Genomic DNA, 15,910 nt, shown 5'->3' with positions numbered 1-15,910 from the left:
CTGACCTGGCTTCATGAAGTCTCTCCTTTGCCACTTTCCTCTGGGTAACTTTGTATAAGTTACTTCACTTTTCTACACCTCTACTTCCACATCTGTAAAATGAAGAAAACTTCTGTCTTGCAGGACTAATTGGTGTCCTAATGAGCTAAAGTACTGGCAAAATGAATGATAGTTTTAAAATAGTAGTAAATGGTAGCTGTCTTAACATTATTATCTGAAAATCTCTTTCTCATTTAGGAGTAAAAGTGGTACAACCGGACGAAAAACCTGGTAAAAAATTCTTTTTGTTTTATTTTTTTATTAAAGTATGGTTGACATACAGTATTGTGTTAGTTTCAGGTTTAAAACATACTGACCCAACAATTATATACATTACCAACATACATATACGTACATATACACCCTGATAAGACTAGTGACCATCTGTCACCATACAAAGTTATTACAATATTGTTGACTGTATTCCCTGTGCTGTACGTCACATCTCCATGACTTGTTTATTTTATGACTAGAAGTTTGTACCTCTTAATCCCCTTCACCTATTTTACCCACCACCCTCCACTCTGGTAACCACCAATTTCTTCTCTGTACCTGTGAGTCTATTTCTGTTTTGTTTTGTTTGTTTTTTAGATTCCAGATATAAGTGAAATCATACAGTATTCGTCTTTGTCTGACTTACTTCACTTAGCATAATACTCTCTAGATCTGCCCATGTTGTCACAAATGGTAGGATTTCATTTGTTTTTATGGCTGAGTAGTATTTCATTGTGTATATACATACCACATCATCTTTATTCATTCTTCTACTAATGAACACTTTGGTTGTTTAGCAGCATGTCGTTTAGTCTCTGCATGTAGGTATTTTTTCCATTTTTCTTCTTGTAATTGATTTTTAGTTTCATACTATTGTGGCTGGAAAAGATGCTTCATATGATTTCAGTCTTCTGGTATTTATTGATACTTGTTTTGTGGCCTAACATGTCATCTATTTTGGAGAATGTTCCATGTGCATTTGAAAAGAATGTGTATTCTGCTGTTTTGGGATGGAATGTTCTGTATATCTCTATTAAGTCCATCTAGTCTAATGTGTTTTTAAGGCCAATGTTTCCTTATTGGTTTTGTCTGGGTAATCTATCCATTGATGTACATGGGGTGTTACAGTTCCCTGCTATTATGATGTTACTGTCAACTTCTCCCCTTATGTCTATTAATAATTGCTTTATGTGTTTAGATAGTGCTTCTCTGTTGGTCAGGTATCTATTTACAAATGTTTTATCCTCTTGTATTGTTTGCTTTATCATTATGTAGTGCCCTTCTTTGTCTCTTGTTTTTGTTTTAAAGTCTGTTTTGTCTGATACGATTATTATTACCCTAGCTTTCTTCTCATTTTGATTTGCATGGAATATCTTTTTCCATCCCTTCGTTTTCAGTGCGTGAGTGTCTTTAGATATGAAGTGTGTCTATTGTAGGCAGCAAATATACATGTCTTGTTTCTTGACCCATTCAGCCACCCTGTTTTTTTGTTTTGGGGTTTTTTTGCTGAGGAATAGTCACTCTGAGCTAACATCTGGTGCCAGCCTTCCTCTTTTTGCTTGAGGAAGATTAGCCCTGAGCTAACATCTGTTGCCAGTCTTCCTCTATATTGTATATGGGTCGCTGCCACAACATGACTGCTGAGGAGTGGTGTAGGTCCACGCCTGGAATATGAACCCATGAACCCGGACCGCCAAAGTGGAGCGCGCCAAACTTAACTACTAGGCCACGGGGCCAGCCCCACACCCTGTGTCGTTTTATTGGAGCATTTAGTCCATTTAAAGTAATTATTGATAGATATGTATTTATTGTCATTTTGTTAATTGTTTCTGGATGTTTTTGTAGTTCTCTATTCCTTTCTTCTTTTCTTGCTCTCTTCCCTTGTGTTTTGATGATTTTCTTGTTATGTTTGGATTTCTTTCTCTTTATTTTTTGTGTATTTATTATAGGTTTTTGATTTGTAGTTAGCATGAGGTTCATTTATAACAACCTATGTATATATCAGATTGTTTTAAGTTGATGATCTCTTAAGTTCAAATGCATTCTAAAAGCCCTACATATTTACTCCCCCCACCATGTTTTATGTTTTTGATGTCATATTTTACCTCTTAATTTTGTGTATCCTTTAACTTCTTATTGTAGATATAGATGATTTTACTACTTTTGTCTTTTAACCTTCATACTAGCTTTATTTGTGGTTGATCCACTACTTTTAGTGTATGTTTGCCTTTACCTGTGAGATTTTTTTTTTTCTTTTGTAATTTTCTTATATTTTGGGCCAGTTCTTTTTTGCTTAAAGAAGTCCCTTTAACATTTCTTGTAAGGCTGGTGTAGTGCTGATGAACTTTTTTAGTTTTTGCTTATCTGGAAAACTCTTTCTTGCTCCTACCATTCTGAATGATAACCTTGCTGAATAGAATATTTTTGGTTGTAGGTTTTTTCTTTCAGTACTTTGAATATATCATGCCACTCTCTTCTAGCCTGCAAAGTGTCTGCTAAAAGTCAGCTGATAGTCTTATGGGGTTTGCTTGTATGTGACTTGTGGGTTTTTTCTTGCTGCCTTTAAGATTCTTTAACTTTTGCTATTTTAATTATAATATATGTTGCTGTGAATCTCTTTGGGTTCATGTTCTTTGGGACTCTGTGTACTTCCTGGACCTGATGTCTGTTTCCTTCCCCAGGTTAGGAAAGTTTCCAGCTATAAATTTCTTCAAATAAGTTCTTTGCCCCTTTGTCTCTCTCCTCTTCTTCTGGGACCCCTATAATGCAAATATTAGATCACTTGATGTTGTCAGAGGTCCCTTAAACAATCCTCATTTAAAGAAAATTTTTTTCTTTTTCCTGTTCAGCTTGGGTGATTTCCTTTACTCTGTCATCCAAATTGCTGATCAGTTCTTTTGTATCATCTACTTTGCTATTGATTCCTTCTAGTGAATTTTTCACTTCAGTTATTGTATTCTTCATGTCTGATTGGTTTTTTGTATTTTGTAATCTTTGTTGAAGTTCTCATTCTGTTCATTCTTCTTCTGAGTTCAGTGAGCATCCTTATGACCACTACTTTGAACTTTTTATCAGGTAGATTGCTTATCTGTTTCAAGTAGTTCTTTTTCTGAGGATTTGTCTTATTCTTTCATTTGGAACATAGTCCTCTGTCTCCTCATTTTGCTAAATTCTCTTTGTTTGTTCCTATGTAATTGGTAGATCAGCTACATCTCCTGATCTTGGAAAAGTGTCCTCATGTAGGACATATCCTGTGGGGCCCAACAGTGAGCCAGGTGCTCCAAGAATGTTCTGTGTGTGGGCTGTGTGTACCCTACTGTTGTGATGGGGCTGTGACTGCTGCAGGTGTGCTGGTAGGCAGGATAAACCCCTCAAGTGGCTGACACTTTGTGCGGGCACACTGGTGAACAAGGCAGGCCCCCAGTGTTGCACGTTGTGAGGTCCAGGAATGTTGACTGTTGCAGGCATCCTATTGGGTGGGGTAGGCACTTAGTGTGGCTGGTTGTGAGGCCTGGTAGTACATGACTGCCTTGGGCATGCTGGTGAGTGGGGCAGACCCCCATGCCAACAGGTTAGAGGAGCAGTTCTAAAATGGCACCTACCAATGACATGAGCATGGCTCAACAAGGTCACAAAAATGGCTGCCGCCAGTGTCTCAGTTCCTGAGAGGAGCCCCAGCTCCTCCTGCCTCTCTGGGAGGCACTCCAAGCTTAGTACGTGGGTCTCCTTCACCTGTGGACTACATCCTTTTCTATCTGGTGTTTTTGCACTGGTTTCTGGGTTGAGTGAGTCTGTGCATGAGCCCTTTAAGAGTGGATTTTCCTTTCCCTGTAGTTCTATAGTTTTCCTGGGCATATTCAACGTTGGTTTTCAAAGCCAGGTGTTTTGGGATCTTGTCTTTATTGTACTGGATCTAATGGTTGGGGTCCCTAATGTGGAGCTTGAATCCCTTGCTCCTCTGGGAAAAGCTTCTTATCTTTGAGATCACTCCCAACCATGAAACACCATGGCCAGGGTGTGGGTTTTTCCTCAGTGGGACCATATCTCTGCCTCTTCCACCTCTCTTGGTTTTGTCTTTTTTTGTGGAAGCTCTTTTCATCCAGTTTCCAGATTTTCAGAGGAAATTATTCCACATGTGGTTGTAGATCTGTTGTGTCTGTGAGAGGAGATGAGCTCAGGATCTTCCTATGCCTCCATCTTCCACACACTCTCTAATAAATTTTTTTTCTCATTTTTTAAAATTTGAGTTCATAATAGTTTACATCATTGTGAAATTTCAGTTGTATATTATTTCCTGTCTGTCACCACATAAGTGCTCCCCTTCACCCCCTGTGCCTACCCCCTATGCCTACCCCCTACTCTCCTTCCCCTGGTAACCACTGAACTGTTTTCTTTGTCCATGTGTTTGTTTATATTCCACATATCAGTGAAATCGTCTGGTGTTTGTCTTTCTCAGTGTGGCTTATTTCACTTAGCATAATTTCCTCCAGGTCCATCCATGTTGTTACAAATGGGATGATTTTGTCTTTTTTTGTAGCTGAGTAGTATTCCATTGTATGTATTTCCCACATCTTCTTTATCCAGTCATCAGTCAGTGGGCACTTGGATTGTTTCCATGTCTTGGCTGTTGTGAATAGTGCTGCAATGAACATAGGGGTGCATATATTACTTTGGATTGTTGATTTCAAGTTGTTTGCATAGATAGCCAATACTGGGATACCTGGGTCATATAGTATTTCTGTTTTCAGTCTTTTGAGGAATCTCCATACTCTTTTCCATAGGGGCTGCACCAGTTTGCATTCCCACCAGCAATGTATGAGGGTTCCCTTTTCTCCACACCCTCTCCAACATTTGTTATTTTGGGTCTTAGAGATTATAGCCATTTTAACAGGTGTAAGGTGGTATCTTAGTGTAGTTTGATTTGCATTTCCCTGATGATTAGTGATGCTGAACATCTTTCCATGTGTTTATTGGCCATCTGTATATCTTCTTTGGAAAAGCATCTGTTCACATCCTCTGCCCATTTTTTGATCGGGCTGTTTGTTTTTTTGCTGTTCAATTGCATGAGTTCCTTATATATTATAGAGATTAACCCCTTATCAGATATATGATGTGCAAATATTTTCTCCCATTTGGTGGGTTGTGTTTTTGTTTTGATCCTAGTTTCTTTTGCCTTGCGGAAGCTCTTTAGTGATGAACTCCCACTAGTTTATTTTTTCTTTTGTTTCCCTTGCCTGAGAAGACATGGTATTTGAAAAGATCCTTTTAAGTTCGATGTCAAAGAGTGTACTACCTATATTATCTTCCATGAGTTTATGGTTTCTGGACTTATCTTCAAGTCTTTGATCCACTTTGAGGGTTTTTTTGTGTATGGTGTGAGATAATGGTCTACTTGCATTCTTTTGCATGTGGCTGTCCAGTTTTCCCAGCACCATTTATTGAAGAGACTATCTCTTTTCTCCATTGTATGTTCTTGGCACCCTTGTTGAAGATTAGCTGTCTGTAGATGTGCAGTTTTATTTCTGGGCTTTCAGTTCTGTTCCATTGATCTATGTGTCTGTTTTTGTACCAGTACCATGCTGTTTTGATCACTGTGGCTTTGTAGTACATTTTGAAGTCAGGGATTGTGATGCCTCCAGCTTTGTTCTTTCTTCTCAGTATTGCTTTAGCAATTTGGGGTCTTTGGTTGCTCCATATGAGCTGTAGGATTCTTTGTTCTATTTCCGTGAAGAATGTCATTGGGATTCTGATTGGAGTTGCATTGAATCTGTAGATTGCTTTGGGTAGTATGGACATTTTAACTATATTTGTTTTTCCCATCCATGTGTATGGACTCTCTTTCCATCTCTTTATGTCATTATCTATTTCTTTCAATAATGTCCTATAGTTTTCATTGTATAAGTCCTTCACCTCCTTAGTTAAATTTATTCCTATGTACTTTATTCTTTTTGTTGTGATTGTAAATAGAATTATATTTTGAGTTCTCTTTCTGTAAGTTTGTTATTAGAGTACAGAAATGCAACTGATTTTTGTGAGTTGATTTTGTACCCCACAACTTTACTGTAGTTGTTAATTATTTCTAATAGTTTTCTGATGGATTCTTTGGGGTTCTCTATATATAAGATCATGTTGTCTGCAAACAGCAAGAGTTTCACTTCTTCACTCCCTATTTGGATTTCTTTTATTTCTTTCTCTTGCCTTATGGCTCTGGCCAAAACCTCCAGTGCTATGTTGAATAAGTGTGGTGATAGTGGGCATCCTTGTCTTGTGCCTGTTCTCAGAGGGATGACATTCAGTTTTTCCCCATTGAGTAGGATGTCGGCTGTGGATTTGTTGTATATGGCCTTTATTATGTTGAGGTAGTTTCCTTCTATCCCCATTTTGTTAAGAGTTTTTATCATAAATGGCTGTTGGATCTTGTCAAATGCTTTCTCTGTCTCTATTGAGATGATCATGTGGTTTTTATTTCTCATTTTGTTAATGTAGTGTATATCACATTGATTGATTTACGGATGTTGAACCATCTCTGTGTCCCTGGTATAAATCCCACTTGATCATGATGTATGATCTTTTTGATGTATTGCTGTATTCAGGTTGCCAATATTTTGTTGAGGATTTTTGCATCTTTGTTCATCAGCAATATTGGCCTGTAGTTTTCCTTTTTTTGTGTTGTCCTTGTCAGGCTTTGGTATCAGAGTGATGCTGGCCTTGTAGAATGTGTTAGGAAGTGTTCTATCTTCCCTAATTTTTTGCAATAGCTTGAGAAGGATAGGTATTAAATCTTCTCTGAAAGTTAGGTAGAATTCCCAAGGGAAGCCATCTGGTCCTAGGCTTTTATTCTTTGGGATTACTGTTTCAATCTCTTGTGATTGATCTATTAAGATTCTGTGTTTCTTCTTCTTTTTTTTTTTTTTTTTTGAGGAAGATTAGCTCTGAGCCGACATCTGCCGCCAAGCCTCCTCTTTTTGCTAAGGAAACCTAGCCCTGACCTAACATCCATGCCCATTTTATATGTGGGACTACCACAACATGTCTTGTCAAGTGGTGCCATGTCTGCACCTGGGATCTAAACCAGCAAACACCAGGCCACTGAAGCAGAACATGTGCACTTAACTGTTGCACCACCGGGTTGGCCCCAGCAGTAGGTCTTTTTACATTGACGTATTTAGGAGATCTGGTAGCCTCTTCCACATGGATTTCCATCTCCTTCCCTAGGTTTGGGAAGTTCTCTGCTATTATTTCTTTGAACAAGCTTTTTGTTCCATTCTCCTCCTCTTCTCCTTCTGGAATACCTATAATTCTTATGTTGCATTTCCTAATTGAGTTGGATATTTCTCAGAGACTTTCTTCATTTCTTTTTAGTCTTAGTTCTCTCTCCTCCTCTATCTGGAGCATTTCAACACGTCTATCTTCAATTATGCTGATATGCTTCTCTCTGATGTGTGCTCAAGCATTCAGGGAATCCATATTTTGTTTTATTTCTTCCATTGTGTCTTTCATCTCTAATATTTCTGATTGATTCTTCTTTATAGGTTCAGTCTCTTTTGTGAAGTACCTCCTGAACTCATTGAATTGTTTCTCTACATTCTCTTTTAACTTGTTGAGTTTTTTGGTGATAGCTATTTTGAATTCTTTGTCATTTAGATTACATATTTCTGGGTCCTCAGGACTGTTTTCTGGGTACTTGTCAGTTTCTGGTCTGGAGATCTGATATAATGTTTGATATTGCTAGAGGGAGTGGCTTTGTTGTTTTGCATCCTGGTGTTATTTGGTCACAGTTAACTACTTATCTCTACTGGGCAAGGGTCAAGAGCCATGTATTCTGAGCCCTGTGCCTTCAGCTGAGATCCTAGGCACTGGAGCTGGGCACTGGGTGAGTTGGGGGAGGGGCACTTTCTCCTCTGTGCTCTCACGGTTTTCTTGCTCTCCCCTTGCTATCTGCTGTCCTCGGGTGTTGGCTTGATAAGGTCAGCCCCCCATGAAAAGCTTTCGCCCCAGTAGAGGGCTTCCCTTTAGGCTGTAAAGGGCCCATTGGGGATCCTTGACATTCCTGCGAATGAACATCCCCTCCCCCATTCCTTCCCTCTCAGAGGCCTCCCGAGGTCCCAGATCACAGTCTTTAGGGGAGGGAATGACGTTTTCTCTTACCCTGTTCTGCCTCCTCCAAGGGCGTCTCCAGCCTCTCCGCCCTCTGTGATATGGCTGCATGGGTCTCTTTGACGTTTTTTGTGTTGTGTTTTGATGTCCTCTGTTGTAGTATGAGGTCCTTTTCATTACATGTTGGAGGAGAGAGATTACTGGGGAAGCTCACTCTGTTATGATGCTGACGTCACTCCTCTAATAAATTCTTTATTGGGGGAGGCACCATGGGGTTCTGAGTCTTTTATCATAATCCTTTAGTTAGCTCAGCCTTAAGGGGTCCAGGGAGGACATCTGGGCTCTGCATCTTCTGATATCCCCATCTGCAAGCCAGAAGGGGGAAATGTTGAGAACTTCTTTTGTGTGAGCAGCAGGCTGCTACTGTGGCTTTCTGGGCCAAGAAGAGAACAAGGTGCTTGACCTGAAACTGGAACGGTTGACTTCCAGCTGCACCTGTTTATTCCAGAGTGGGGCCGAATCTTCCCAGGGTGAGCTGGCTGCTGTAAGGGAATCTGTAGTCACAGGAGTAGCGTCATCAAAGAGCTGTGTATGAGAACCATATAGCATGGGACTAGCCATTCTGTGCTCCTCACTACCCATGTCCTGCAACAAGTAGGCCACTAGACTTTGCTGGGACTGCTTTGTATTGTGCCCTCTTCTAGAAAGCTGTGTGTAGTGCAGATTTTTCTAAAGATGGTGTCAAAGCCTTTACACAGAATCTCATTTAATCCAGTAAGATAAATATTGGTATTGCCATTTCAGAGATGACACAGAATATAGGAAGGTTAAGGAATCTGCAAAAGGCTAGAAAGAGACAACCAGAACTCAAACTTTTCAAGTTTTGTTCACTTTCTGTCACACAACACCTCTTCCAGCCGGATTTAGTTATAGAAAATCACCTCAAATCTGGGCTGCTAGAATTGGCATCATTTCGTTGCAGAGCCATCAAGATATGGCAGTATTATAATATTTCAATGCTTAGGCACACACTCAGAGGTAGTAAGAGCAGAGGCTTTGACATCAGACATTGCTGCCACTGATTACCTCTGTGATTTTCTGCAAGTTTTGAGGAACATTTGTATAATATGGACAACTATACCTACCTACTACGAGTATGAGAAATAAAGGTGACAGTGTACATAAAGCATTTGCACAGTGTGTGACACACAGTAAGCACTCAATAAGTGGTAGGTATTAATGTTGTACTTGGGAATCTGAGTTCAATATGTAGAAAAAGTACTTTTTGGAAACAAAATTTTAACTTCCTTTTAATGGATACACATATATATGGTAAAAAAAAAAAATTTCAAAGAGCACAAATGAGTAAAAATTAATCCTCTCCTCAACTCCACACATACCTCTAAACCTAATACCCTGCGCCTCAAGCCCACCCGCCGAGACAACCAAGTTTCCTTAAGCATTTAGTCATGTTTTTTTCTTCTGGATAAATAGGTGTACAATGCAATTAACTCAATCTGTTTATATTTTAGAAGACAAAAGTGAAGAAGATATCGACAATCCTAGTAAGAAATATCTCATTTCCTTAGTTGGCAAATGTCTGTTTCTGCAATATAGAAAAAGAAATTTATTTTTTCTCAATAAAAGGAGTAAAATTTCAAGAGTTACAGGCATCATAGTAACAGAATATAATGTCATATCCAATTGCTTATATGTGTGTCTATGGTGGGGGCATTTTGACTTTGTTTCTTCAGCAGGCACTTTCAACTGTGTGTATAGACTGTTCTGTTTAGAGCAGTGGTTCTCAACTCTACCAAGTCAGTTCTCCCTTTTTATAACAGATATTTTATAAAGCCCTTACACTATCATGACATAAGATTCATAGATAAGGAGACCTACTTGTACTCAAAAAAAATCAATATAATGTCCTAAGTATAATTTATAACAAAATTACATATATTTCAATATGTAAATGCTTAAATTATACTAGAAGACGTAATGAAATAAATGATTGTATTTACTTACGCAAATAAATTTGGACTTAAGACTAGAAGCCATTCTATGCAAGTATAAGAAAATGAAAGTAAAGAAATACAGTGAGCACAAGGTAGAAACTAATGTTTATTAAGACTATCCAAGAATATTTTGTTTATGTGTAAAACTGATTTAGGTTCTGGGTTTGAGCATTATAAATAGGTTTTTAACTTATACATATGTCTAGCAGTACATTTGAAATTTATGTGGAAGTGGGTTCATTTTTAATTGTGCAAGACTGTCCAGACCATTGCAGGATATCTAGCCCTCTACTTTCACCCCACTGTTGTGACAATCAAAAAATACCCTGACAGATTTCCAGACTGCCTCTCAGTGGGCAATACTGCCCCCTTGAGAACCACGGCTCTTCATAGGCATACCTCATGTTACTGTTCTTCACTGATAATTGCATTTTTTACAAGACCCACACTAGCAAAAAGATTACAACTTGTTGACGGTTCAGATGATGGTTAGCATTTTTTAGCAATAAAATATTTTTAAATTAAGGTATATGCATTTTTTAGACATAATGCTATTGCATACTTAATAGACTACAGTATAATGTAAACATAACTTTTATATGCACAGGGAAAACAAAAAAAGTTTGTGACTCGCTTTATTGCAATATTTGCTTATTATGGTGATCTGGAACTGAACCTGCAATATCACCAATGTTTGCCTGTAGTAGTAGACTAATGCATGGGTGCATCTGCCTCTCCATCTTTCCCATCTGTATACATAGAACTGCGTGTTTATAATTATGCCAAGGAAATTGATAATAGAGTTGAAGCCTTTTATAAAATTTACTGGCTGTTTCTCTTATGAAATCTGAGTGGTGATATCATTTGAGTACTTCTAGTCATTCTTCTCTTGTACAGTCAAAAACCAGACTACAGCTGGAAGTCAGTTATCTGAGTTAAGGCAGTGTGAAACAGATCATCCTGAGATGAATGGACTCCACTGTTCCTCTCCACTAGCTCAGATGAGAGGGATGCAGTTTTCTCCAGAGTAATGTTTTTTATATGTGGAGGGAAAAAATAAAATTATTTTTTTTATCAGCTTGCAGGGCTTAGTGTTTAAAAATGCAGCTATATTCAATTGTATATATTTGTAGCTATTAGAATATGTATATGAAATATACTGTCTTACTTGAAATAGAAAAAACAGAATTAAACTTTACCTTGCAGGTATATACAGAAAATGAAAAGAGGAAATCGCTAAGAAATTCTAGAGAACTTGAACAACTAAAAATTATCTACATAGATATTAAAAAGCCTGTGGAATCCTAGATAAAACCTAGTGATACCCTAATGATACATATGAAAATATAGCCTGAAATCTGTAATGAACTATATTTATTTGAAAATTATTCCTGGTTGGAAATATGTCTGTTTACATATTCAGGATATATGGTATATAGGTGGATGAAACTTGATTATTAAAAATGTCATGTGTCAGTGACTTTGTTCTCATTAACAGCACCAGGTCCAGGTCCAGTTCCAGTTCCAGGTCCAGGTCCCAAAACTCATCCTTCTGCATCCTCTGGCAAAATGCTCCTTCCACCATTTGGGACATTCATCATTTTAATCAGTGCTTCTGCTGTAAATCTCTTTGTTGCTCTGTAGTCTGATACATTCTTTATTAACTGAAATACACTACAGGGATCCCATGGGAATCATCAAAAGGAATGATGTATTTTTCACTTGTTGGTCAAAGTCACTTGCTAAGATGAGAATTGCATATTTGTTGTTGACTTTGCAAATTCAGAAAGTTTGTCCAGATATGTCATAGAATTCATTTTTCACTTATTTCTATATTAATCTTATGTTTGCAAAAAAGCCTGTGTACTTCTGATTGAATTCAATAAAAGACTTTAAGATTATTAGATATAATTTCAGTAGAATTGCCTGATATTAAAATATCCAATAATGTTAGTAGTTAACATGAATTTAATTCCTGAATTAGAATTTTAATGTTCTGCTCATCTTTGAAGGAACAAACTTTGACTTCAGATAGTATCATCCCTCTATCTCATCTTCCTTCGATATGTGAACACTTTAGAGTTTTATAAACACAGTAATTTACCAACAATTTATTTAATCCCTAATTTGAATCTCATGTTAACCTGGGAAGGTAGACAGTACTCAATGAATATGTATGCTAAATAAGCAAGGAAAAATGAGGTTATAGAGTATACAGTACCCTTTTTCCCAAGGTACAGATCTTCGACTTACATTGGGGTTACATCCCAATAAACCCACCGTAAATTGAAAATATCATAAATCAAAAATACATTTACTACATGTAACCTATTAAACATCATAGCTTAGCCTAGCCGACTTTAAATGTGCTCAGAACACTTATATTAGCCTACATTTAGGCAAAGTTGTCTAACACAAAGCTGGTTTTATAATAAAGCTTTCTTTTCTTTTGGTGAGGAGGAGTGGCCCTGAGCTAACAACTGTTGCCAGTCTTCCTCTATTTTGTATGTGGAATGCCACCACAGCATGGCTTGACAAGCGGCATGTCGTTCCGTGCCAGGATCCTAACCTCTGAACCCCCGGCTGCTGAAGTGGAGCATGTGAACTTAACCACTACACCATTGGGCTGGCCCCTAAAGTTTTGAATATATCATGTGGTTTATCGAATACTGTACTGAAAGTGAAAAATAGAATGGTCTAATAAGTGAATTGGTTCTTCACCCTTGTGACTGCATGGCTGACCGAGCTGCAGCTCACTGCTTTTGCCCAGCATCATGAGACAGCATCTTGCCACACATCACTAGCCCGGGAAAATATCAGAATTCAAAGTATGGTTTGTGCTGAATGCATATCACTTTCGCACCATTGTAAAGTCAAAAAATCTTAAGTGGAACTGTCTAAAGTTGGGGACCATCCATATTTTGCTGGTTGATCAGTGACTGGTTTAGGCATGGGTTTTGGTAACTGACACTTTTTATACTTTGCCAGTGTTTCAAAATGATTTAAGGTCACTTTCAAAGATACAGAAAAACTAAATCTAAAATCTAAACTAGGTGTTAGGGATTCACTATGCTTTAATTCTACCATTTACCTCTCTTGATGTTCAGTATTTTGAGTGGACTATCTACAAGAACTGTCAGCCAGTTGAAGACTAAACACAGAACTTCTGTAAATTGTGCTGGAGAACACAACTCAGTCTTGAGACCAAAGTGGGTCTTTCCTCCCCCTTCTTGTCCAAATCTGGAACTTGGTTATCATTTGCTTGGTACACACCCGTAGTACAGACCAAGTCCAGTTATCTGACCAGCTACATGAACAAGGACCGCAGGCCTGCTTTTTACGTATGTTGTCACCAGCAGGATAGAAACTTAGGAAGCCAACTGGGCCTGTCTTTAAAAGGCAGACCACAGGCCCTATCAAGGGGTATTTATCTTGTGAAATTAGGAACTTAACAATATCAGAACACGAAAAATGAAAGGCTGGAGAAGTGAGCATGGTATCCATGGTTAGCAGTCTGTCCACTAGAGAATGTGGCTCAATGGGTAACAATTCTCATCAGATCAAGTCTTCCTACTGTAAAAGGGTATGCAGAGGACAGAAACTTCTACACGTGACTGCGTGGATGAGAAGAATGGGAGTGCTTATCTTCTAGTCCAAGGAGAAAAGACAGACGAGGAGAAGAAATTCTTCTCCCAACCCTGTTGGAATTGCAACAGTGAGTAGGAAATTATGATGAAAGGGGGTATACAGAGTAGTTTAACAAGTTTGCATGCCATAAACTTGGCAGAAGTGGCTGCAGACTTCTAGCAGCCAACTTGGAAGCGACAGTCAGTTTTGAAGTTCCCAGTTTCCCACACAACTGTTAACCTAGTCTGCAACTGGACAGAAATTCCTTCAGGGGATCCAGAGGATAGCCTGTCTGGATATACAGTGCATCACACTCCTCCCCATCCCCAAAATAAACACAGTGGCAAGATTCATGGGGCTGTTGCTTATGCCACCTCTTATCACAAGCCGAAGCATCACACAAACATGCCAAGTCAAGGCATTCCAAGAGGGGCCAACGTGATGCAGCCCAGGTGTGCAGTTTGTAGTCAGAAAAACTGTTTAAAATTATCTGGTGGTTAAAGAATCACTATTTCACATTATGATGTCTAATACAGATTTTCTAATGCTTTCAGATAACTAATGATATAGTAGAGAAGTCTTTACCCTAGATGATAGCTGAAGTAAGTTTTATTTACCATACCCTAGTCAAAATATATCAGCATGGTTATATTTTTCTTAAGAGGGAAAAATCAGACTTAAGACCTTAAGATTGAAATTCTTCAACTGTGATTATGATTTAATACTTGTACGGACATGAATGGTCATTCTCCCAGACCCAAAGAAACAAAGCATCAGACAGAATTATATAAAAGTAATTACAATCAAGACTTTATTTATAAGTTTTCATCTTTTTTAGAAATAAAAAGGTTTAAAGAAAAAAGTTGCAAAAATGATAAAATGTAATTTTGTTATATCCTAATTGCTTAGATGTGTTCTGTAAATTCCAAATAAGTAAAATAATATAAAAATATATTTTCAAATCTTTATAGAATGAAAACTACATTAATCATTAAATACTCTTGGATTTTCTTTACTCCTACAGATGAATTCACAAATATAAAAACTGATGTACATTTACATTCTGAAGTACAAATCTCCAACAGCCAAGTAATTATACAGTTTATTTTGTTATGTGCAAAGTAGGTATTTCATATTTACTTGCTATGGGAAGCAGAGTACAGGTTCAATAGAGTAATCATTAAACACTGATTATTTTTAAAAACAATGCTGTTGTAAAAATGTACAATAGTACATATTTTTGGTGATTATGTACTTCTCTTTTAAAGTAAATACAGCTTTTAGATACAAATCTTTCAAAGCCTATCCATCTTTGAAGAGCTGTGAAGTGACTTATTTCAGATTTTATGAACAAGAATTTGTCGGTAACCTTCTCAAAAACCAAGCCAGGAGGGGACTGTATGTTTTTTTTCCTCCAGGTAGTCAGTTTCATTCTTAAGGAAGGTCTGATGTAGCAAGAAGATACGTTTCACAAATATTTAACACAAGTTTGTGAACTCTAAGAAGATACATTTCACAAATCTTTAACACAAGTTTGTGAACTGTCAACTAAAGACACCACCTCTGATGTGGATAGTTTCATTCAATCCATGTTCTACCAATTTTATGTCTTCTAGATCATCTTTTATGATGCTAATCAAGTGGCTGAGGCCTTCCTGTTGTTGTTTCAAGTGCTAGAAGGAATTTAAAAAATATTAATGTATAGTCTATTAAACTACAAGCTACTCAAAGGAAAAAAGGACTTTCTCAAACTATTTTACTAGCAATATAGCATTTAGTAGCTGTTCTATATATAGTGGGCATTTATATTTAAACATTTGTACTACATATCTGCTAACACTTTTATACGATCCTACAGTAAAATACATACTGTAAAAAGCAGTAGAATCAAACGAATATATAATGAACAACAGCTTCAACAGAAATTTTACAGAAGATGCAGATGATGTTTAGATTCCTTTTATCAACCTTTGATTAAAAAAAGGTGTGATATTAAAACAGTGCAAAAAGGTACTCAAATATAGATGACCAGCAAAATAATCATTCTGAAAGCTAAGAATTTTCATGTTTTGAAATACAGTGTATATGGTGATGATAATGGTGATGACTACAACTGCTAACATTTTTAAGAGTCCTTC

General features: G+C 37.5%; 2 protein-coding genes across 14 annotated transcripts in view; one reads left to right on the top strand and one right to left on the bottom strand.

Moving 5' to 3' along the window:
* ART3 (ADP-ribosyltransferase 3 (inactive)) overlaps positions 1-12,056 on the top strand; it is a 118,663-nt gene extending 106,607 nt beyond the window's left edge. For 4 of the 12 annotated variants that reach the window (XM_005608698.4, XM_070263681.1, XM_005608697.4 and 1 more), the window contains 3 exons: positions 238-270; positions 9,663-9,695; positions 11,644-12,056. In XM_005608698.4, coding sequence (XP_005608755.1) covers positions 238-270; positions 9,663-9,695; positions 11,644-11,789 — 212 coding nt within the window. In that variant the 3' untranslated portion in view covers positions 11,790-12,056. Of the gene's footprint in view, positions 1-237; positions 271-9,662; positions 9,696-11,351 lie in introns of all 12 variants that reach the window. The other 8 variants (XM_070263686.1, XM_070263689.1, XM_070263688.1 and 5 more) reach the window with 2 other exon arrangements.
* Positions 12,057-14,555: 2,499 nt separating this feature from the next.
* Positions 14,556-15,910, bottom strand: part of NUP54 (nucleoporin 54) — a 28,648-nt gene continuing 27,293 nt past the window's right edge. For both annotated transcript variants that reach the window (XM_023637935.2, XM_014738684.3), the window contains one exon: positions 14,556-15,445. In XM_023637935.2, the coding sequence (XP_023493703.1) occupies positions 15,317-15,445 (129 nt within the window). In that variant the 3' untranslated portion in view covers positions 14,556-15,316. The remainder of the gene's footprint in view (positions 15,446-15,910) is intronic.

This window comes from Equus caballus, chromosome 3 (assembly GCF_041296265.1).
Source record: "Equus caballus isolate H_3958 breed thoroughbred chromosome 3, TB-T2T, whole genome shotgun sequence".
Lineage (NCBI taxonomy): Eukaryota > Metazoa > Chordata > Mammalia > Perissodactyla > Equidae > Equus > Equus caballus.
Note: the sequence above shows the minus strand (reverse complement) of the source record. Positions and strands in the feature narration are given on the sequence as shown.